Source organism: Diabrotica undecimpunctata, chromosome 5 (genome assembly GCF_040954645.1).
Source record: "Diabrotica undecimpunctata isolate CICGRU chromosome 5, icDiaUnde3, whole genome shotgun sequence".
Classification (NCBI taxonomy): domain Eukaryota; kingdom Metazoa; phylum Arthropoda; class Insecta; order Coleoptera; family Chrysomelidae; genus Diabrotica; species Diabrotica undecimpunctata.
This window is the reverse complement of record NC_092807.1, coordinates 96,064,903-96,090,343: the sequence shown is the minus strand read 5'-3', so window position 1 is coordinate 96,090,343 and position 25,441 is coordinate 96,064,903. Positions and strand designations below refer to the sequence as shown.

Here is a 25,441-nt window from a genome sequence, read left to right as displayed (position 1 = left end):
TTAGTTTATTGAGAGTAATTCGAGACATTAGAAAGAAACTATTGGAAAGCAAACCAAGAACGTTAAGGGAAGCTATTCAACAAGCATTACGAATTGTGAAATCCTACAAAAACATTAAAAAACCACGTGGTCGAGTAATCCAAGTTCCAAAAACTGGGGGTATATTACCTCTAATACCGATATTTGCTGGGTTGAGCGCATTGGGCACTATTGCTGGGGGTACATCAGCTATCGTTAAAACTATTAACGAAGCAAAAGCAGCTAAAGAAGATTTACTCGAAAAACAACGTCATAATCGTAAAATGGAAGCACTGGCAATTGGAAAAGGTTTATACTTGAAACCATATAAAAGTGGAATGGGTATTTTTTTATGAATAAGAAAATGGATCAAATAAAAATTCCAAAACATGCTTTGACAAATGTAGAGTTACAAAAATATGCAAAATTAATGAAAATCCCACATTTTAGAGGTGTAATGATGAGAAATGGGTTTCCGAAAAAAATTTGGCAACATGAGAGTGGAATTATTAATTTAGACAATAAAGACGGTCCTGGAACTCATTGGACAGCTTACAAGAAGAATAAATCCAAAGTCGTATATTTTGATAGTTTTGGTAATCTGAGACCACCGTTGGAAGCTATATCATACTTTAATTCAAATGGTTATTCTCAAATTGTTTATAATCATAAAATTTATCAAACTTATAACACTGTAAATTGTGGACAATTGTGTTTAGATTTTTTAAATAAATACCCTTTTTAAAAGAATATTCTTTTATTTACTCTATGATTATCGTTTGAACATGTCGTACACTTTTGTGTTATCTGGAAGAGAATCGGTGTTATCAACAAAAATTTACCCACCAATTATTTTAAACGAAAATGAACAGTATGTACTAGGTTTAATAGATTTCATGTCATACAATACAATTCCAAATGTAGACCAAACAAACAACAAGTTTTATATAGATGGTTACGATATAACGATTCCACATGGTTCTTATGAAGTCGAAGATCTTTCAAATTATTTAACTGAAAAAATAACTGAATTAGAATTAAAAGTAGATCAAACACCAGATAAAGATGATACAGAAATTAATAAAGGAAAGAGTCAAGAAAAAAATAATACAATTGGTAAAGGTGTGCCTAGAAAAAATCATAATATAGATCAACCTACAAGTTTGATATTGAGAATTAATAACAATACACTCAAATGTGAAATAAAAAGCAACAAAGTAATCCATTTTGAAAAACCAAATACCATTGCTCCCTTATTGGGATTTACACCAAAACGGCTCTCACCTTTAAAGACTCATGTAGCTGAGAATCCTGTGCATATCACAAAGGTTAATTCTATTTGTGTGGAATGTAATCTAATCACTAATTCATACGTCAATGAAAACCAAGGTCATATCATCCACATGTTTTATCCAAATGTCTTACCGGGTTACAAAATTGTGGAAATTCCAAAAAAGGTAATTTATTTACCTGTCACAAATAGATATATTGATGAAATTTTCATTAAAATAGTTGACCAGGACGGTAATCTTGTTAATTTCACACGAGAAGTTATTACGTTAAGACTACATTTAAAAAAAGTATAAATAATGGTTTTAATTTACAACTGTAGCAAATTTAATCCAGGTGTGGACAGTGTATATAATATTAAGAGTGTTGATAAAAACATTAGTGACAAGCAGACTCTCAAACCGTTGACAACAGAAAACAAAGTCTTTTTAACCTCACTAGGATTTAAAATAAAACACAACAACTACGACAGTGACAGGGAAAAAGAAAAGAAATACTTGGTGTAGAATAAAGTTTTTTATTAATACTAGAATACTAGGGATTTTCTTGAGGTGTACTTGTAAGAAGAGTGAATATGAGTTTTAACATTTTAAATATTGGAGATCGTGTATTGGTTGACAATTCAGTTGTGAGTCGAGAAATGCACAGTCATTTACCCTATGCCAATGCAACTTTTAATCATTGTGATGAAATAAGAATACCAATTCAGACTCAAGATATATACACCCTACCTTCTGAGAGTTATCTGTATATTGAAGGACGTTTAACGAATGATGGGAAAGAAAGCAATACTTTGCGCTTTATTAATAATGGTTTGATGCATTTATTTGATGAAATACGATATGAAATTGGAGGCTGTGTAATAGATAGAGTGAGAAATTTAGGTATAACAACGACAATGAAAAACTATGCTTCGTTCACACAAACTGAATCTAATCGATACAACTGTATAGGTTGGAGTATTAATGACACACCAACAGTTGCTGATAAAGCAGGAAATTTTAATGTTTGTATTCCACTCAAACTTGTACTTGGATTTTTTGAAGATTTTACAAAAATTCTTATTAACATACGCCAAGAACTCGTATTGATAAGAAGTTCAACTGATTTAAATGCAGTAATGTCTACAGTAGAAACTGAACTGAAACCAAAAGTGGAAATATTTAAATTAATATGGAAAATGCCTCATATTCAAGTGTCCGATTCAGAAAAGTTACGTTTATATAAATTTATTGAAAATGGGTCCAGTTTGGAGCTTGCATATAGAAGCTGGGAATATCATGAAATTCCTCTACTGCCTCAGACAATGAAATTTAACTGGAATGTAAAAACTACCAGTCTATTGGAGAGACCACGATTTGTTTTGTTTGCATTACAAACTGCCAAAAAGAATGCAATAAAAGAAGAGAACAGCTATTTTGATCACTGTAATCTTACAAACTTAAAGCTATTTCTAAATTCTGAAATGTACCCGTATGACAATTTGAACTTGAACTTTAGTAAAAGACATTATGCCCTTGCATATGAAATGTATGCACAATTTCAACCGTCGTACTATTACAAATCCATAGGAGATCCATGCCTTACTATGTTACAATTCTGTGCTATTGCTCCGATATTTGTTATTGATTGCAGCAGACAAAATGAATCAATTAAATCAGGAAGTGTCGATATGAGAATAGAAATAGAAACTAATAAGAATATACCAGCTAACACAACTGCTTATTGTATAATTATACATGACCGTATTGTTAATTATAATCCTCTAACCAATGTAGTTCAAATGTTTTAACTGTAGTTCATCTAATGAAGCAAATCTTTGGGTTTTTAAGTATAAATAAAAAGTTAAAAAAAAAGTTTACTCTTATTTAACACCCTGTACACAATAAATATTTTCATAACCTTGTTGACATAAGTGTCTAATTGGGGGCTAGACTAGTACCAAATCTGAAAGCTGTTCGAGACCTGTTCAAAGCTGATCAGGACCTGTTCAAGACCTGTTCAAGACCTGTTCCAGACCTGTTCAAGACCTGTTCAAAGCTGATCAGGACCTGTTCAAGACCTGTTCAAGACCTGTTCAAGACCTGTTCAAGACCTGTTCAAAGCTGTTCAAGACCTGTTCAAGACCTGTTCGAGACCTGTTCAAGACCTGTTCGAGACCTGTTCAAAGCTGATCAGGACCTGTTCGAGACCCGTTCAAGACCTGTTCGAGACCTGTTCAAAGCTGATCAGGACCTGTTCGAGACCTGTTCAAAGCTGTTCAAGACCTGTTCGAGACCTGTTCGAGACCTGTTCAAGACCTGTTCAAGACCTGTTCAAAGCTGATCAGGACCTGTTCGGGACCTGATCCAGAGCTGTTCAGAAGTTAAGCGAATACCTACATTTTACGATGAATAAAGATTTGAAAAGACAACTTATAACTAAACGGAGAAACATCCAAAGTAAATTAAGACAATTAAAACAAGGACAAATAATCCAAGAAGATTTATTTAATCCAATTACAAAACACTTGAAAAATATCGAGAACAAGTTAAATAGTTCACAAAATTCCAGTCCAGAAAATGAAACAAAAAACGATGAACCTTTAAGGTACATTAAAAACGATGATGACGATAATGAAACTACTGACTTTGAAACAAGTGAAATCAAACAATCGATATTGGACAACATTGAAGTGGATGATATAAAAGAACAGATTAAAAATGATAAACACTCTGAAAATCGATTTGAAGATATTGCTAACCAGGCGCGTGTAGACTACTGGGATCAATATGATCCATTGCCTAGGAAATATATTACAAATATGCACACTGATGTTCTAAACAAAGAATTTGATCATAAATATGGAATTCGATTTGATGAAACATCTGAAAAGCTACTGATTGGGAATTCTGAAATAGATTTAGATGGTGCTGATATTCTTTTAAAAAAGAAAAGGTACAGGGGAACACCAGGTTTATATGAGCTTTTGTTTAAGAAATATCCAGCTAGTTTTACAGATGAAGATGAGAATAACTATAAAAAGATAGTTGTAGCGACTAATGCTCACAGAAGGCATTACAGATCAAGTAAACAGATAGATGGTAGTAGATTAGAAAAATATAAAAAAATAATTGCACCAATAACAGAAGGTAAAGGATTGGTTATGGAAGTAAACAACAATAAAATCGATTACGTCCACTGGGATGATCCAAATGAACTTGTAGAGCGATTACGTTTATTACTATCTTCACAGCTAGCTGGCCATACAGGACATACAAATGAAATAAATTCAATTATTGAAGAACTAAAAGAGGCAAACATTATAGAATAAATATCATGTCTGTTAAAAGAGATATCGTTAATGAGTTACACAAACCTGCAAGAATTAACTTTAAAAGACGAAGAATTATTATAAAATCTCTTAATGATTTGTTCCAAGCCGACTTGATTGATATGCAAAAATATTCAAATACAAACAGAAATTTCAAATATATTTTGGTTGTAATAAATTGTTTTTCAAAATTTTTATGGGCTTTACCACTAAAAAATAAATCAGGTGTTGAAGTAGCCAAATGTATGGAGTATGTGTTTAAACAGCAAAAACCAAATAATCTTCAAACAGATATGGGAACTGAATTTTTTAATCCACATATGAAAAAATTGATGAAAAAATATAATATTAATCATTACAATGTATACAGTGAAAAAAAGGCTGCGATTGCTGAGCGAGTTATTCGCACGATTAAATCAATGATTTGGAAACAGTTTAGTTTCAACGGTACCTACAAATGGATTGATAATTTACAACAAGTTGTTATTGAATACAACAATAAAGTTCACAGAACAATAGGAATGAAACCAGTGGATGTTAAGAAGAAGCATGAAAAACTATTGTTAAACACTGTATACAATCACATTAAAATTGTCGATTTGGAAAGTCAAAAATTTCATATTGGTGATCATGTACGCATTTCAAAACATCGAGGAGTTTTTGACAAAAAATACAATCCAAATTGGTCTAATGAAATTTTCACTGTTTATAAAATAAAACTGGGAAACCCTATTACATATTATTTAAAAGACTATAAAGGTGAAGAAATTCTTGGGGGATTTTATAAGGACCAGTTACAAAAAGTTAAACATAAAGACAGTTATTTAGTTGAAAAGGTATTAAAGAGAAAGAAAAATAAAATTTTTGTCAAGTGGTTAGGTTTTGATAGTTCTCACAACTCATGGATAGATAAAAGTGACGCAATATAATAAAGAGGGGATAGAAAAATATGTAAAAGACGTTCCACTTGCAAGATTTTGTTTGTTGTTAGAGAATATCGAGAGAGTGAAAACATGTTCATTGTGGATATCCAAGGTTTCTCTTTTCCTGGGGAAGATGTATTTCTTTGTAGGGAAATTGCTATTTTAGATCCTACTACCGAAAACATTATACACAGAATGGTTGTTTTACCAGTAACAGAAGCAATGATAAATAAGTCATATATAAAATGTATCGAACAACAATGTGTTCAAAACCATGGTTTAAATTGGCAATCTTGGCATTTTTGTGATACTCATCTAAAATATGAAGAAATTTCAAAATTTTTACACGACAACGTATTAGACGAAACAATATTGGTAAGAAATCATGAAACAAAAAAATATTTGGAAAAATTCATGGAAAATCGCATTGATTGTGTAGAAGATGAACCTAATATACTTTCCGATGAGACTATGAATCATATTTTTAAATCACATCCATGTTTTCAACATAACAATGAAAATTTACAATGTGCTCTAAACAATGTATTTAATATTCATTATTGGTATAAATATTGTAGAAAGTGTTGACAATAAAAAAATAAAAATTAAAAATAGTCTTTTATTAATAGATACACACAAGACATTTATTTTTAAATTGATACCAGACATGAAGCTTGTAAAACAAAAGACTACGCTTGATGTGGAGAATAATTTATTGGAACCAATTGAGAATAAGTTTAAAAAGCATGGAGTTTTGTTCCCTTCAACTATTCGATGTCTTATAGTTGGCCCTTCAAATTGTGGTAAGACCAATGTGATGATAAGTCTATTGGAACATGCTAATGGATTAAAATTTGAAAATGTGTATATTTACTCAAAATCATTAATGCAACCAAAGTACAAATATTTAGAAACTTTGCTAGAACCAATTAAAGGAATAGGATATTATACTTACAGTGGAAGTACGGATATAATGCACCCATCTGAAGCGAAGCCCAATTCAATTTTTATCTTTGATGATGTTGCTTGTGACAACCAAGATGTTATTCGAGAATACTTTAGCATGTCTCGACATTCTCAGGTGGATCCATTTTATTTGAGTCAGAGTTATGCAAAAATACCTAAACACCTTATAAGAGACAATGCAAATATTTTAATTGTATTCAAACAAGACGATTTAAACCTAAAACACATTTACAATGACCACGTCGGAACAGATATGACTTTTGAAGATTTAAAAAAAATATGTTCGATATGCTGGAAAGAGAATTATGGATTCTTATCAATTTTTAAAGACAGTGAAATAAAGAATGGTCGATATAGAAAAAAAATTGATCAATATTTTTTATTAGAATAAAAGTTGTAAGTAATAAATAAATAAAGAGATATTATTAAAAAGTATTTTATTATAATCTATAAAAATATATACACAGATATACATACAAAAATATTTTCCTCTCGCTCAATCTTCATTCCAATACCAACACATATCTGAAATAAAATATATACTAGTTACCTTTTTTCTAGTGGGAAGCAGAAAGCACTTACTTGTTTATTATGTCCTTTGACTTAGAAAATGATCTATATTCAGATCATTCTCATCACATTCTTCTTCTATATGTACTATTGTACTTGGAGGAACCGTTCTTTGCTTCTTGCTTGATGTTGAGGCCTCATCCGGTGCCTCTTGTATGTATAGTGGTCTCTTCAACCCAAGTTGCTTTTGGACTTGTTGATGTCGCTCAAACTCTTCCAATTCATCGTCCAACAAGTTAAATCTGTATCGTTTTACGACATTCTCTAAAATTTGGAATTCTTGCTCTGTCTTTACTTTGGTCCTCATATACCGAACCGGAAGATTCCCAAATTTTTTTTTAAGACTTTTGCTATTGGGTGTATAGCTGAGACTCACAAATATTTTACTTCCCTTAAGAGACACCTCTTTGACACCATATCTAAAATTTAACGAAATTAAACAATCATAAATAAAAATGTTATTAAAATACGATCATTAGAATAAAAAATACATAGATAGAATATAGAAAAAAGAAATTAGATAAATTAGTAAAATATCAAGAGGTAAAACAAAATAAAATTATTATAAATATTTAGATAAACAATAAAATCAAATGCAAATATGGTGAAATAAACAAGGAAAAAAGTGTATAAATAATAAACTCAATACTTACACAAACAATTCCTTTATAATAAGGAAAGCCGTTTCAATAGGAAAATGAACCGGATCTTCAGTTAAAATTACCAACTGACAGGGTACTGTTGCCATTCTTGATGTTGTTTGTTCACTGCGTGCTACTTACAATTGGATTAGTCTTAAACGACTGTCTGTATTTATAACAAGAAACTGAGAAAAAAAACAATTTAACATTAAACTGACTTTGTAATTTTAAAACATTGCAAATAACTTATTTACATCAGAGTTAACCCTTTTGACCCATAAAAATGCAGTCACGTTGAACAACATCTTATTTGCGTCAGATTTAATCTTTTGACCCATAAAAATGCAGTCACATTGAATAACAACTTATCTGCATCAGATTTGATCTTTCTGACCTCTAAAAATACAATCACGTTTAATAACAACTAGTTTGCAGAATTATTGATAAATTTAAACTTTTTGATCCTAAAATATAATCACGTTGAATAACAAGTTACAGAAATACGTCAATTGATTTTTTTTTTACTGGATAAGTATAAATTGGAGAGCATCCTAATATTTGGGTTTTATTTGTGCATTCGAAAGTTACCAAGTTAAGTTGAACCAGTTACTAGTGAAAAAAAATGAGTCAGCAAGTAGTCGATGAACTTTCCAACCAGATTGTAGAGAAGATGGAATCGGTAAGTAGATTAATTAAGAGAAAATCTGATTTACGAAACGTAATAAGATATTTGAAAAAACAAATTTTTATTTTGAATAAATGTTTAAAGAATAGGGTTTCTTGTGTTAAAAATTTTCACTGTATAGAAGCAAATTTAACTATTCTTAAAACATATCTTGAAAACTTTAAGAACAGACTAAATGCTAGAAAAACTCTTAAAAGGTGTTTATTGTGGCAGGATGTGGAATCTTGTTTTAATAGTAGAATAAAAACAGGGCTAATAGTCAATTTAAAATATAAAGAACCCAAAATATTTTTGGAAAAAGCTTTTAGGAGTTTTTCAATTCAAATTAGAAAAAGTTTGTTGTCGTGTCTTTTAAAAGTTAATTTGATTTTATATGGTGTTTTTATCAAACCACAAAATGGTGAAACCTCTATTAAACATTTTTCAACCAAAAATGTAACAATTGACCAAAATACAGACCTCAAGGATTGGTATAAAATTAATTGTATTAATGTGATTTTAAAAAAATTTGAGGAATTTCAAGAAAGAGATAGTGGTTGGGCACTATCACAGATTCTACATTTAAAAGTTAATATAAATAGGTATAATCCAATACTGAGTGGTATTTCCACCTATGTTAAATTACCTAAATATATAAGCAATACAAAGAGTGTAATTAACATTAAAAATTCTGATCCTTATTGTTTTCTCTGGTCAATTGTTGCAGCGTTACATCCTGCTAAAATCAATGTTACACGAACCTCATCTTATCCTCATTTTAGTAAGATATTAAAGTATCATAATATCAGTTTTCCCATTGACATAAAAGATATCCCTAAATTTGAAAATTTAAATAAACTTTCAATAAATGTTTTTACAACAAAAGGAACAGGAAAGGAAATTTTACCTTTGCTATTAAGTAAGACTAGTTTTTCTCCTCGTATTAATTTACTTTTAATTCATTCTCAAGATAATAGTACAAATAATAATAGTAGTGATGAGGATGATGGTCCTTTGTGTAGAAAAGATCTATTTCATTTTGCTTATATTAAAAATTTTTCAAGATTAGTAAATCAACAAGTTAAAAATGTTAGAAACAAAAAATGGTTTTGTGAAAGATGTTTTAATCATTTTAGTAATGATGCACTCTTACAAAATCATTTAGAGGACTGTATTAATTCAAATTCAGTTAAGATGGTTTTACCAACAGAAAAGAATAATATTATGAAATTTAAAAATTTTAAACATAAAGAACTTGTTCCTTTTGTTATTTATGCTGATCTAGAAAGTATTCTTATAAAATGCATTGACAATAACAATGATCCTAATATAAAAACTTATTTGTCTCAAAAGCATGAAGCTTTTAGTATAGCTTATTATTTTAAATCTTCTTATAATGATTCCTTATCATACTATAAATCATTTACCGGTCACGACTGTCTTGTGTGGTTTGTAAGAGAACTTGAAAAGATAGCAAAGAGAATAACTAGAGAAAATTTATTGCAAAAATTCAACAAGTTAGGTCCATTAACTGATAAAGAAAGACATGATTTTAATTTGAGTTTTGTTTGTCATATTTGCACTAAACCTATAGTCGATCCATTGGATAAAGTTAGAGATCATTGTCATATTACAGGAAAATTTCGAGGAGCTGCTCATAGATCTTGTAATGCTAATTATCAAAATACACATACAATTCCGATTGCATTTCATAATCTCTCTGGCTATGACGCACATTTTTTAATTAAAAGCCTTAATAATAACGTTAAAGGTAATATATCACTACTTCCTCTAAACAAAGAGAGGTATATATCATTTACCAAATACATTCAAAATACAAATATTAATTTTAGGTTTATAGATTCGTTTCGATTTATGTCTGATTCATTAGATAAACTTTCCTGTAATCTAGATGATGATCAAAAACAAATAACGAGAAGGTACTTTGAAGATGATTTTAAATTTAATTTAGTTAAACGAAAAGGTGTTTTCCCATATGAATACCTCGATAATTGGGAAAAGTTGCAAGATACTTGCTTGCCACCTATTGATAGTTTCTTTAGTAAAATTAATAATGAAGGAATAACTCATGAGGATTATCAACACGCATGCACTGTTTGGAACACGTTTGAGATAAAAAACTTGCAAGAGTACGCGGAATTATATTTAAAAACTGACGTATTACTTTTAAGTGATATTTTTGAAAACTTTAGACTGATGTGTTTAAAAACATACGGTTTAGATAGTTTGCATTATTTTACTTTACCAGGGTTAGCATTTGATGCCATGTTAAAAGTAACAAATGTAGAATTAGAGCTTTTAACAGATATCGAAATGGTTTTGTTCTTTGAAAAAGCAAAACGAGGAGGAGTGTCACAATGTAGTAACAGATATGCAGAAGCGAACAATAAGTACATGGGTGATAAATATAATCCTGGTAAAGAGACCTCTTATACAATGTACTTTGATGTGAACAATCTATATGGTTCAGCTATGAGTTATTTCCTTCCTTATGGAGGATTTGAATGGATACCCTTAAATGATATTTACAATTACAATATATTAAATTGTCCCAATGATAGTGAATACGGATACATGCTGGAAGTGGACCTTGAGTATCCAAAAGAACTTTTTAATTCACACAAAGATTTGCCATTGTGTCCAGAACACATAACTCCACCAACTTCTAATTCTACCATTAAAAAACTCTTAACGACATTGTATGATAAAAAGAAGTATGTTATTCATTATATGTATTTAAAACAAGTTATTAGCTTGGGACTGAAGCTTGCTAAGATTCATCGATGCCTAAAATTTAAACAATCACCTTGGTTAAAGAAATATATTGACTTAAACATTGAATTGAGAAAGGAGAGCAAAAATGAATTTGAAAAAAATTTATTCAAACTTTTTATAAACGCTCCGTATGGCAAAAGTATAGAGAATGTACGTAAATATAAGGATATAAAAATTGTAAACAAACTGGGTGGTACATACGGTGCTAACTATTACATTTCCCAACCGAATTTTCATAGTTGTACCATATTTGATGAAAATATGGTAATAATTGAAATGCAAAAACAGAAAATTAATTTTAACAAACCTATTTACATTGGGATGTGTATTTTAGATATTTCGAAAACAATTTTGTATGACTTCCATTATAATTATATTAAAAAAAAATTTCAAGATAAAGCCAAGTTATTATACACGGACACAGATAGTTTAATATATCAGTTTTTTGTTGATGATATATATGCTCATATTAAAGAGGATATTCATAAGTTTGACACATCAGAGTACACTGAAAATAATGTCTATAACATTCCCTTAAGGAATAAAAAAGTATTGGGCTTGATGAAAGATGAAAACAAAGGTCAAATTATGACACATTTTATAGGATTGCGCTCAAAAATGTACACGATAAAAACTTTAAATCAGGATCAGGAAATTAAAAAAGCAAAAGGAATTAAGAAATCAGCTTTAAAGGAACTAACTTATGAAGATTATTATAAAAGTTTATTTAAAAAAACAATTGTAGAGGTTTCCCAAAATTCTATTGTCTCCAAAAAACATGACGTCTATACAATAACTCAAAGAAAAGTTGCACTTAGTCCATATGATGATAAAAGAATGGTTAATTTTTTAAGCACTGACACTTTACCATGGGGTTTCAATGATAAATAATTCTTAAATACGTTTGATAGTAAAAAAGTTCCTTATTCTTTATTTATTATTTTGGTAATAAATAAAAGTTTGTTTTTTAAATTATCTTTCTATTTTTGTACATCAGGTTTTCTTTAACCGATTAATCTACAAATTAAAATGGGTCCTCTATGGTGTGGTAAGTTATTTCACATATAACTTAAAAAATATATCGGTAATTAAAGCTGTTTTTTTTTCTTTAGAAAAGTAAATTGTCATGGGAAAAAGTTTTTACCGACCAAAAAAGATTTATAAAATTACAATCGAATACAAGAAGAAAAATAATACCATACACCCAACCTACTACTTCTATCATCAAAATGTATGGAACGTTATGGTGTGAAAACTGTAAAAAATTCTTTTGTTTTTGTCAAACTTCTTTAGAGATGCATGGAGCCATATTACCTGACTTGTATTGTTTCGAAACCATGCCTAAATCATAACACACAAAGGTAGTAGTATTTGTAAAACAAATATTTCTTAATTAATTATTTTTATGTTTCAGCCTTTAGACCATGTAATTCCAAAGAACCGCGAATCCCTCCAGAAGATCAGGGATGGAATCGTATCCAATGAAGTGGTCAGGTACAAGGACCGGTACGATTCCCAAATATTACGGGATCATTCTTCACATCATGATAACTTGGTGAGAGCGAGTTACATGGATTCTGTGACGAGGGACTATTATCGACAGGTTAAGAAAAATATACATTATAACAGTAGAGTGTATATTTTTAATCAGATAAATAACTTGTTTCAAAACAAATAAAATTTATAGTATCAATCCAATATTGTTTTATTTACATCTACCCACATATATCATTAAAATATATATATATATATATATATATATATATACACAATAAAGCATTTATGTGATACATAGTTATTTTTCCTTTTCCTACAAGTTTCAAAAGTAAAGACTAGGCAGGCTAGGCTAGGCAGGCTATACAGATATATCTAAGCATCGTACACAAAAAAAAAAAAATTTGACGCAACAACACCTAAAATATTTCCAAGTCTCAATACAAAATTTATTTTTTCGATCACCCTGTACAAATTTAACGAAAAGAAGAGGAGATGAAGCGATAAGCGATAAGTTTTACACTCCTCATACAGGGTGGTCTATTAGAGGGAAAGAAGAAGAGATCTAGAGATAAGCGACCAGTTCTTACAACCCTCTGGTCATTGTTGATCACTTCTTGTACGTCTTACCCTCTGGTCATTGGTGATCAGTTCTTCAGGACAGGTAATTACAGGTGAGACAGGTGAGGCAGGTGACAATTCTTCGGCTGAGAAGAAGAAGAGATCTAGAGATAAGCGACTAGTTCTTACTAACCTCTGGTCATTGTCGATCACTTCTTCGGGAGAGAAGAAGAAGAGATCAAGCGATAAGCGACCAGTTCTTACAACCCTCTGGTCATTGTCGATCACTTCTTCGGGAGAGAAGAAGAAGAGATCAAGCGATAAGCGACCAGTTCTTACAACCCTCTGGTCATTGTCGATCACTTCTTGTACTTCTTGTACACCCCCAAGGTCAAATCATGGCATCGATACCTTCGCATCGGAGACCCTGATGGACAGGTTACCAAAGTGATTCAGGACCCCGCTTCCTTATCTACTAACATTGCTTCTGATACTGCAACTACGTTGAGAACAAAAAACCATTATTATGCACTATCACAATATATTATTACAGTTTCTATAAAAGTATTATAAAACTAAAAATATTCGAAAAACAACAAACGTAAACAAACATATACGTGTCAAAACAATCTTAACAATATGGCCGAAGTGAGGTAGTTTTTAGTCACGTGATGCTCTCTCCATAGATTCTAACTCGATGATTTTAACAATGTTTATATACAATTGCGAAAGTGCAACAACAGGTTCCTGATGACCAATAAGAAAGAACTTCATAACGGAATAAATCAAGCGAAGTGCTGTTTTGGGCTAAGTAGATATATGGAAAGTAGATAAAAAGGAAGAAGGGTAGAACGTCCCTTGAAAAGATTCGAAGTTCACAACACGCCTAATCTTTGGAACGAAGAAGATTTTATTATAATAAACAACTACTTTAGTAATTTTTAATTTTAATTTTTTTTCTTTCCATTACTGAAAAAACATTTCAACCACTTAATTCGACACTCCTGAGATTTGTTTTCACAAACAGAAACTTCTAAAATTAATATTATATTTGGCAATTATGTATAATTACTTTTGCCTTTATTAATCCAGGACGTTCAATTTTCGATCTTATTAAACACTTGTTTACCTGCTCTAAAAGTTCGACTGATGATGGTGGAAAACTCGTCACAAAAAGGAAATTGTCGCACTTCATTTTCCGATTTCGAGACTGGTAATTTACGAAATCATTGACTGAAGAGAACGTTGCAATAAAATGTCTTTGACACTGAGCACGTTGCTACTAATTAGTAGTAAAAAAATGAAAAAAAGTTTGCAGTAAGAACTAATTCCAGAGAGAAACAAGTTACCAAAGAAAAATTAAAATTTGTACTTTTGCGAATGTCCTAATTATTTTAGCTTATAGTGAAACCTGATATGTTTTTAATCAATAAATGAAATAATTTAGCGATCATGAAATCGCTATCGACGATCACTTTGTTTTTCCTAGTTCTTCTACTTATTATTACTTTATATTATCACTTTATATTATTATATTATATATATATATATATATATATATATATATATATATATATATATATATATATATAATTCTTACTTTACTTTGTGTACCATAAACCAGTTACTTTAGACTTATTTCCTTCTTCTTCTTAGAGTGCCGTATCACTAGAAAGGTTGGCAATTACAATGGCTATTTTAATACAATCGATCTGCATTGATACTAATCTGTTCATTCGAATCCTAATCAGTTTTCTTGTTTATATAGAGGTGATTAGTTCTATTTCTTTACCAACCCTCTCCAGTAATTCTTTATTTGTAATTCGATCTTTCCATGATATTTTTAATATAATACCTGCGGTATAACCAGAGTTCAAAAGCCTTGATTGTTTTTAAAATGACATTTTTGTAATGTCCACGTCTCAGCTTCATATAATAATATTAAAAATATATAACATCGAATGGCACGTCGTCTGATTTCCAAATTAAGATTTCTACATGTTAGGAGTGGATTCATTCATATAAATGCTGATCTGTTAATCTCTATTCGCCTGTTTATTTCTGCAGTATGATCATTGGTTTCATTGATCGAAGTTCCCAAATACTAATATTTTTCTACTTGTTCTACCACGCTACCATTCGAAGGGTACAGGGAAAAATGTCAAATGAAGGGCGAAAATGAGACCATATAGTGGCACAAACTGGATACTATTTTATGTAAAAATTTCACATTGATGAAAGAGGTTAGTCAGGAATTAACACATATTTTTATATATGTTATACAGACTAAAAAAGGAGGCATGTCCGAGCGCTACAAGGGAAAATGGAGGGATGTAAATGTGATCGACGCCGACGAAGTGGTTAATACATTTAGTTTGTACACCTCTGGTTCAGAGATGTTTAGAGGTTATGTATGTTTGTTTACTGAACCTGAAAGGAGAGTTATCAAGTTGTAAATATGTCTAGTGAGAGTGACGAATTTATGAAATGTGATGTTATGGACAAACGGAAAAATAATGCAAAGAAACGTTCTAAAAAAGTCACTAAAATTGACAGGTTACGGTCCAAAAGATGCTAGAGGAAGACATGGAAACCATCGTCATTAAGTTTCTATGGAAACAAAAAACTGTATAATGCAGCAAGTAGGGTCTTTCGGGGGCAGAAAAAGTCATTATAGTTTGAAAGACTCATCGAAATTACACTTATCTGAGGATGTGTCTACTTCATACGAAACATACAAAGGTATTTTTTCAACTAAATTTAATATTTCATTTGGTTTCCAAGGACCGATACGTGTAGTTCTTTTGATAAATATTTAGCAAAAATTAAAAGTCTTGAGAAGCAGTGTCTATTAGCGAAATCTTTGGAGAAAACAAATAAATTAAATACTGATATTAAGCAACTAGATACAAAAAATAAGCTACATTAACTTAAAACCCAAGAATTTTATAACAGAAAACAAGCTGCGAGAATAGCAGTAGAAAAAATGTACAGACAGAGGCTATATGCACAGATTTTCTAAAAAATCTTCAAGTACCCAATATTAGTACAAACATTGCCTTTCTTTGGAGAGTTGTAATCAATTATACATTTCGGTTTCACAATATCCTCTTTTTGCCTATTCTGCTTTTCTTTTGGAATTAACTGTTTAGTATGAAGGGGACAAGGAACAGGCAAAATATTGAATTAAAATATGCGGGAGCATGTCTAACACCCAAGAAACAAGTAAAGTATCTAGAAGTGACATTGCACCAGAATGGAAAATGGGGAGAGCACGTGCGGGAGGTGGTCCGGAAGGCTGCGAATAGTGTGGCTGCGTTGGGGAGGGTGATGCCGAACATTGGAGTACCCAAATCCGAAAGGAGGAGGGTCTTACACAGTGTTGTACAGTCGATCGTCCTCTACGCGGCACCAGCCTGGAGCGAGGTGGTAGAGATAACGGCCTATAGGAGTCTCATGACACGAGTAGACAGAACAAGTCTGTGGCGAGTGGCATGCGCCTACAGGACTGTGTCTGCGGCAGCCTTATGAACCATCACTGGATGTGTTCCGTTGCATTTTTTGGCGGTGTAAAGAAAAGAGCTTTATGAGAGAAGAGGTCCAAACCTTACTGTGGCCGAGAGAAGACAGGAAAGGGAAAGGTCAGTTGAAAGATAGCAAGAAGAATGGAACAACACGGAAGATGTGGCACAGTGGACGAAAATGCTGATCCCGAACATAAGAGATTGGGTGGACTGTGGCCACAGGCGACTGGATTATTTCTTGACGCAGGTGCTCACAGTACACGGGTGTTTTAGGGCCTACCTCTATAGGATCGGAAAGGCTGATACAGATGAATGCCTATACTGTGGATACTCGGACACTATGAAACATACGATGTTAGATTGCAGCAGATGGATAGTGGAAAGGAATAGAATGGAGAGAGCCACAGGTGTGAATTTTGTTCCAGTGAGAGAAATGATTGAGAGAATGATTGAAAATAAATTAGTTTGGACTAACATACACAGCTATATCCGTGCAGTGATCAAGAAGAAGGAAGAGGAAGAAAGACTGCTGGACCAACGCTAAAGGTAAGAGTGAATGATGCTGAAAGGTGAAGCTAGAAAAGTGGGTCACACTGTATGAGTTAGAGTGCGTGAGTCAGACTGTGGGGAAGGAGGAAATACCCATCTGGGAATGATACCGAAGTATGAGCGATAAGTTAGTCTTCTACGCGCTACCTGGAACGAGACAGGGAGCCTCCTTGCTGATGAATAGAGTGTGGATGTGTATGAATGGAGAATGAATAAAGGTAGTGATTCGGGAGTGATGCCGGCCTTACAGCGGCCATTCCGCTTCCGGATCGCTGGATGACAGAGGAGGGTCTGGTTTAGCAGGTAGGCGCTCGGCGTAGACTCGGCGATACCTCGGGAACTATCGCCGGGAGTACGAAGAACGAATCCTGCACTAAAGTTAGTCAGGCGGCGTCCTGGACTGAGATGTCTTTTGAAGATTCCAGACCCCCCCTCTATAAAGACGAAAAAAAAGTATGGACTATGACACTTGAAACCATTAACAGGTCTCTTATCTATCCATTTAATAATTCTTAGTCCATCTTTCTTTTTTCCAATGACCTCTGTTGGCTACATCTTCTTGGACTGGTTAAAAATAGGTGGTATTCCTTTTCTGTTTCCTCTTAGAGTCCCACAGTACAGCATACTTTCTGCTAACAATCTTTTAACGAGAAATATTCCTGAATAAAAGTTATCAGCAAATAATATTTTGTCAGCTTTATCTGTGATACACTGAAGTAATTTAAGAACAACTGCTTCAGAGTGTGCTACATAAACTGGTTGTTGTTCATTTTTTCCTGTTTATATACTTTCATTGAAAGTATAGCCTTTAGGAGAACAGTTTGTATAGTTTCACTCCATATTTATGAGTCTTGTTGGGGATGTACTGACGAAAATGGAGTCTTCCTCTGAAAGGTACCATAGATTCATCTATAACAAGAATGTTGAAAATTTTGAATCAACTTCGCAACTAAATTTTCTATTTTGCATAATCTATTAGTGGTATCAGATGTCTCATTATTTTCAAAATGAAGAAGTTTCAATAAAAGCAAAAAGCGGTCTCGAGTTAAAACTTTTGCAATAAATTTATTATAAAATATATCATCTTTAGACCAATATAAATTTAAATGTGGTACCTGAGTGAGACCCATTGCGATTATTACCTCTAGGAAGGCTTACCTCTTATTTCAGTTTTGTTTGTGGCTGTCCATAAATTGACCTTGGATTTTCTTGAGTGTCGCATACTTAATTGTTGAACAACATAAATGTTGGTTTCATTAACAATAATATCCAATATTTCATCAGTTAGGAAATGACTAAAAACGTCTATTGGTTTCTGTACCGCTTCAATACCAACTAATGTAGTAAGAAAGATCTTACTACAAAATCGTCACCATCTACATCTTCTTCTAAATCACACCATTCATCACTATCACTATTCTCAGCACTCTGTTCATTATTATCTAATGGAATTTGCTCATATGGTGTAGTAATAATTTCGTCATCACTATCAATAGAAGAATTTAAATCGGAAGATGAAGAAGATTTAAGAAAATAACTTTTATCTAGTAATGAATCGTCACTGTCAAAGGGATCTTCGATACTGTCGGCATCAGATGAAAATTGAGTTGCTGTCTGCTCATTCTCCATATTGACTTCATCAGCCTGTTCGTTGTACGTATTAATAATAAACCAAACAAAAACGCAATTATGGAAATGAGAGGAGACATAACAAATAATAACAAATATATCTAAATGAAAGAAGCAGAGACTGTCTATAGTTTAGAAAAAGTGTCAGAATTTAAATACTTAGGAGTAACCATAACGAACAAGGGAAACGAAGAAAAAGAGATAGACAAAAGATTAATGAAGGACAGCAGAGCGATAGGGTCACTAAATTCATTACTGAAAGCAAAAAATGTGTCAAGAACAGCTAAACTGCGAGTCTACGAGACAGTAATCAGACCCACGGTGAGGTATGCCAGTGAAACGTGAATTGTAAATCAGCAGGAAGAAAAGAAAGTAGAGATCTGGGAAAGAAAGGTGCTCAGAAAAATCTTCAGAGGAATAAAGACGGCAGAGAATATTTGGAGAAGACGAACGAATAAAGAAATAATGAGGATGTATGGAAAATCAGCAATTACGGCAAAAATACGAGCCCAAAGAGCTAGATAGCTTGGTCACATTATACGAATGCCAGAGAATCGAAACGTTAAAATAATACTGAAGGAGGGAGAAATAGGGAAAAAAAGAAAAGGACGTCCAAAGAAGTGGAAGAAGCAAGACTTGTCAGAAATAGGTGTGAGAAATCGGAGAGAGAGAAAGCAAAGGACCGAAAAAAATGGGGGGAAATAACCAAGTTTTTAACTGTTGTTCGTTTTCATTATGCTCACACTTCAATGTTGAATACACTTGAACATTCACTACAATACACTGAAACTGAATATATACAGCGACAAGCACTAACAAGTTGAAACGAATGGCAATGACACATGTCTCTCGGGGTCTGTGATGCATAGTAACAATAAATGTCTCATAATACCGACATCAGTAGCGAGAATTAAAAATTTGCTATCGATAGCTATTTGTTACACTATTTGTTAAACGACGTACAAATACCATTTTTATCGCTACGGCAAGATGCGACGGTTTGATCAATTTTACTACAGCACAGTTGAAAAATTACGCACATGCCCCTGGGGATACGTGACGCAGTCAAGGTGTTAAAGTCTCGTAAAATATACATAATGTCTCTAAACTTTGTTAACTGTAGTGTATTGTGCAATTCTGAATAGAAATTTTCGATCTCATCTTCGGTCTTATCAGCTGTGAATAATATTAATATTGCAGCTGATTTTCCAATTGTGTTGCTTATGATGTAAGTGTAATATAAATTGTGGTTATTTATTGATGTATCTTTATCTATATTTAGCTACTCATTCTCTTTGATAATGTTATGTAGTTTTCCTCGTTAGAGGTCGCTAATTGCACAGAGAGGTTTTGATTATTAGTTAAACCGTAATTGAGATTTTAAGAAGTTATTTTACAAGTAAGTAATACTCTTACAATACTCATATTTTTACTAAACTAATTTATTCTTGAGAGCCTCGTATTATCTAGATGACGAAAATTTGAAACCGTTACTTTCTATAATTAACTGTTTTAATTTTCCATTTCCTCTGTGCTCTCAAGGTGTCAAATTTAACAGAACAGAATTAACCCGAGACACATTAGCCAGACAGATACAAATTTCTGTCACGCAGAATATCGTCTTGCTTTAATATCTCTAACTACTACTTGTTTAATTCTACTGCTTATTTCGCTGTGGAGCATAAAATGATTTAATTTTACGGTGAAAACGTATCGCTCTATTTTAATAGCTGAATGTAAAACGATCCCTTTAAAGTGGTTGTTAGACTTTGCATTAATTAGAATTTGGACCGTAGGTTACAAAGGGCTATACCGAAGACCATCGACTTAACCCGTTAAGCAGAAAATCATTTTATCTTGAAAATTTTAGGTAAAAAATTTAGATCTTGTTTATAGTATCTAGCTAAAACACGGACTACAATAAATTTTAGAACAATTCTGATATACACCTGCAACAAAGTTTGTTTGTTGTACAAATATGTCCCTTTTTATTTACCCCATATAACAAAAGTATCACTTTTTACACGTCTATTTTATTTTAAAATACACTGTTCCAAAAAATTAAAGAATAATTAATAAATGTATTAATTAATTTATTAAGAAAGCTCTTCTTCTTCTTTTTACGTAGACATGACTCTGAAGTTTTTTAATGTACCTCCAGTAAATTGTAGTTCCATCGTTTTCGTGGTCTTCCTACTGATCGTCTACCTATTTGTTGTAATTTGGTTTATATGATCGTTCCATTTTACTTTTCTATTTCTTATCAAGTACTTGATTTTCTCCACCTAGCATCTATGTCGTATATCTATACGAATATTTCTAGCTCTGTTCCATAGTGTTTTACCATCAAAGTGTTTTCATCTCTGCTGTTTCTAAGATCCCTTTTGTGCTCACTGTGACAGGTCATGTTTCTTCCGTGTATGTCATTATTGGTCTCATGACTGTTTTGTAAATTCTGCTCTTCATTTCTTTTCCGATATTTTTAGTTCTCCATATTGTTTCATTCTGGCAACCTGCGACTCTGTTTGCTCTATTCATTTGATCTTCTATTTCTGTTTCGAGCTTTCAGTAGCTAAATAATGTGATGCCTAGACAAATTTAAACTCCATCACTTGTTTTCTCATCTGACCTTCAGCTCCAATTTACATCTTAGTAAATTTGTCGTTATAACCATGCATTTTGTCTTTTCTGGAGAAATTAACATGTTAAATTTTGTAATAGTCCTATTAAATTAATGCAACATACCTTGAAAATTATCTTCACTTTGAGAGAGTAGTATAGCGTCGTCTTATTATTATATGACGCAGTCTTGTGGTTAATGAAGCCTGCTGCTTCCAAAATAAATGAAAACAAGAAGTTGTTAGAATTAGAACAATATGGAGTTTAGAATACCTCAACCATTATCATTTGAAGGCAACGTGGCTGAAAATTTTCGGTGATTCAAACAGTCATTTGAAATTTACCTCTTGGCCAGTGACAAGGCCGAAAAGGAAGACACAGTAAAAATTACTCTACTGTTAAATTTTTTGGGAGATGAAGGACTTGATGTATTTAACACCTTAAAGTTAGCAGATGCACAGAGAAAATCGTATGATACAGTATTGGCTGAGAATTACTTCACCCCTAAAAAAAATGTGATCTATGAAAGATTTTTATTCTACAATAGAAAACAAGAGGAAGGAGAGCTATTTGATACTTACCTAACTGTCTTGCGTAAATTGGCAAAAAATTATGAATTTGGAGATTTTCTAGACTCAATGATCAGGGATAGACTAGTTTTAGGAACGCTCTAACGCAGGAAGTACACCAGGGTTCTTGAGGTAATTTAAATGCACTCGGCAGATAGATGTGAGCAATATTATTTTGAATATTTACTCGAAATTATAATAAATTTTTTTGAAACCTTTCAAACAGTTACAATGCAAAGGTTAAAGGCAGACTGACTAAAAAATATAAAAACGGTATTATTACAATTTGAAAAAATTATGGTTAGGTTAGTGTCTAGACGACCAAGTCGATCACTAGAAGGAGAATTATAGGAAACACACTGAAAGACCGAATAAGGAGTGACAAGAGTATAAACGAGTGAACACCAAACAGAAAAAAAGAACGGAACAACCATATTAGTAGAATGGCGAACACAAGAGTCGTTAAAATAGCAAGGGACAAATTACCAAGTGATAGAAGAAGTATCGGCTGACAGTGCAAGAGATGGAGTGGCAATCTTCCATAGAGGCAAAAATCCGCTAATGAACAATTTAAGAAAGAAGTTGGAATTGATAGCTCATGAATCCTATTTAACAGATTTAGCCCCCACAGATTATTTTTTGCTCGAAAACTTAAAAAAATGGCTCAGTTGTCAAAGATTTTTCATCCATGAAGAATGTCGGAGCAAAACAATTCTTATTTAAAAGGAGCATCGAAGTTTTTGAACATCGCTAGGAAAAGTCTATAGACCTGAAAAGAAATTATGTTAAAAAAAATTCCTTTTTTTTCAAAATTTTTGTGTTTCGGGCACTTCTGCGACCATCCACGTATAATTATTAGATAACGGTGAATAAATAATGAAATGTTCAGTGTGAAACGGGGAAAATTCATTCACTTGATGCTACAGGTTTTACTCAAGAAGGTCTTACTATTTACCCTATTTTTTGTTATTTATTTTATGCTAACTTTCCACTTTGTCTAGAACTTTGCTAATATAAAAATATCCTCCAGAATAATGTAATTTACATGTTTCCGCCACCTACTTTTCCGCTAATAAAGAGAAACACCCTTTCAAAGTAGCTTCGTGTTTGTACATTGTGTATGACTACATTATACGTTTATTTTCAGTTTAAAAACTCCTATTCAGATGAAAACGTAACATTTGCTTTTTACCTGGCTGATAAAAACGTCCATTTTGAGTGCGAAGCTGACAGTTACAAGGGTTGCGCTATAAATTTTCAATAGCAGGAAATTGTAAAAGTACAAAATTCAATACCTGGCATCGAAGAAAACATTTAGATATTTTTAACATATTTATACGTATTTCACGAATTTACGACTATTTTGGAGGACGAAAACTGTGACTTAAACGGTCCGATGTAATGAGAAAGTTAATTTCAATGCTCCCAATATTTGAAGCACCCTCAAAGACGAAATAATAACAATAGCATTGTAAATTTTCGTTAATGAGTAAATGAAAACATATTACCTCCCAGTGTAATCAAGAATTAAATCCATATTCATAATCACTATCGTCGGTATCTTCATTTGGATTGTAAATGATGACTGGTTTAATTGCTTCGATGAGATTTTCACCGCATTCAACATTCATCTATTAACTTTGTACATTTCCGCACACCAAATTGCAGGAGTAGCAGTATTAAATGCTTCTTAGCATGTTTCCAAAACTGCAGTGTTACTGTAACCGTTACGTCCAATATAGTTATCGTAGTAAGTTTTGCATATTCCCCAAATATGTTCAATATGATCAAATTCACAATGGTATGGGAGCAGTCTTAACACATTATGTCCAAAACTATGTATAACCTCGTCTAATACAAATATTTTTGATTTTTCATTCCTGTTGGCTAATTGTTGCTTAATTCCGGCCTGAAAGAAACCTGAGGAAATGAAATATTTTCATTCGTTTGTTTCAAAATATTTTCATTCTTTTATTTGTTGGATGATTCTTTAAAATTTCCAAATGGTATGGGGCAGCGTTTTACAAAAGGTGGGTCGCGACCCGGTACCGGGTCACGAAAGCAAAATCCAGGGTCGCCTCGCCTCGCCGTTTCACATCTTGTTTTTAAGGCCGCTCTCTGATTGAGCTGCACCGCCACCGCTGCTTCTTTTATTCCATTCAGTTTAAGCTTAGTGTCAAGCCAGAGAGCGCATATTTTTCGTGCATATTGATTACATTGAATTTTACGATGTGTCGCCAATAGCTCAATTCCGGCTTTACGATTGGTCAAATTGCAACCATAATTGCCGCCAATTGTATTGCCCAAAATTCAGTATTGGCTGTTGTGCAACTTTCAATGGCAGACGCCACGCCATGGAACAGTTGACCTAATTAACTCTGTATAAATATAGGTGCACCACGGCCAAAAATTCGTTCTGGTCTGGACAGGGATCCGCAGAACCAGCCTTCTTGGCATTTGAGATCTTCTGGTTGATTTAGTTCCCAGAAACTCGACTTTTACTTTATTACCTAACCACTATCCTTTTTATTGCAGGAATTATTCTAAGTCCCCTAGCTGGACTTAGAATAATTTATATTTAATCGTTATTTTACAGGTATTTTTCGACTTAAACTATTTCTTTAAAACATTTTAAAGAAATATTTTATTTCGATTTAATTCATATTTTTAACTTTGTAAAAGTAAATGGCACATTTACTTTTCTTTGTGTTAGAAAAATCGGAGAGATTATGGTCGACAGGAACAATACACGACATTTTTATCGTTCATCCATAAATGAAGGTAGTTGATATTTTATTTTTCATAGTGAAATCTTATACTGGAAAAAACTCAATTATTCAACTAATAATGTTGCCTGAGAGCTACATGATTTTTATTCAACAAAATAATATGACTACTTACCATATACAGCAAAAAATAGTACATAATTAGACTAAAACAACCATTGTTTATATACAAAGTACAAAGCTAACCTCAGAATACTCCTAACAACCGTTTGACAATAAAAATTATGACAGACCCACTTACAAGTAGACCTCTACTGATATCCCATGTAGCCAAGCCACATTATTTTTTTCAAATATATCTCTTGACTGTTAGATGTCGAAACCAGTTTTATATAACTAAAAAGACTTGTTGCTTACAGTTATCATTGTCACATAACAGCTATATAAAGTTGCCTAAAGGTGCTTATAAAGATCGTGTTGCCTGAGAGCAACAAAACCAGATACCGGGTTAAGTAGATTGTAAATTGCGGTAAATAACTAAAAAACCCAATGCACTTAACATATAAGATGATAAATATGTTCAATAAAA

General features: G+C 32.3%; 2 protein-coding genes across 5 annotated transcripts in view; one reads left to right on the top strand and one right to left on the bottom strand.

Moving 5' to 3' along the window:
- Window positions 1-25,441, bottom strand: part of Tpst (tyrosylprotein sulfotransferase) — a 533,460-nt gene that overhangs the window by 142,249 nt on the left and 365,770 nt on the right. The window lies entirely within an intron of this gene.
- Window positions 7,899-12,707, top strand: LOC140440700 (uncharacterized). The gene is made up of 2 exons (XM_072531063.1): window positions 7,899-12,542; window positions 12,596-12,707. Exon 1 carries the CDS (start codon window positions 8,344-8,346, stop codon window positions 12,070-12,072), a length of 3,729 nt encoding a protein of 1,242 aa, XP_072387164.1. The 5' UTR covers window positions 7,899-8,343; the 3' UTR covers window positions 12,073-12,542; window positions 12,596-12,707.

Bases quoted from the DNA above. Each gene is read 5' to 3' on its own strand.
- LOC140440700 (XM_072531063.1), top strand. From the start codon at position 8,344: ATGAGTCAGCAAGTAGTCGATGAACTTTCCAACCAGATTGTAGAGAAG.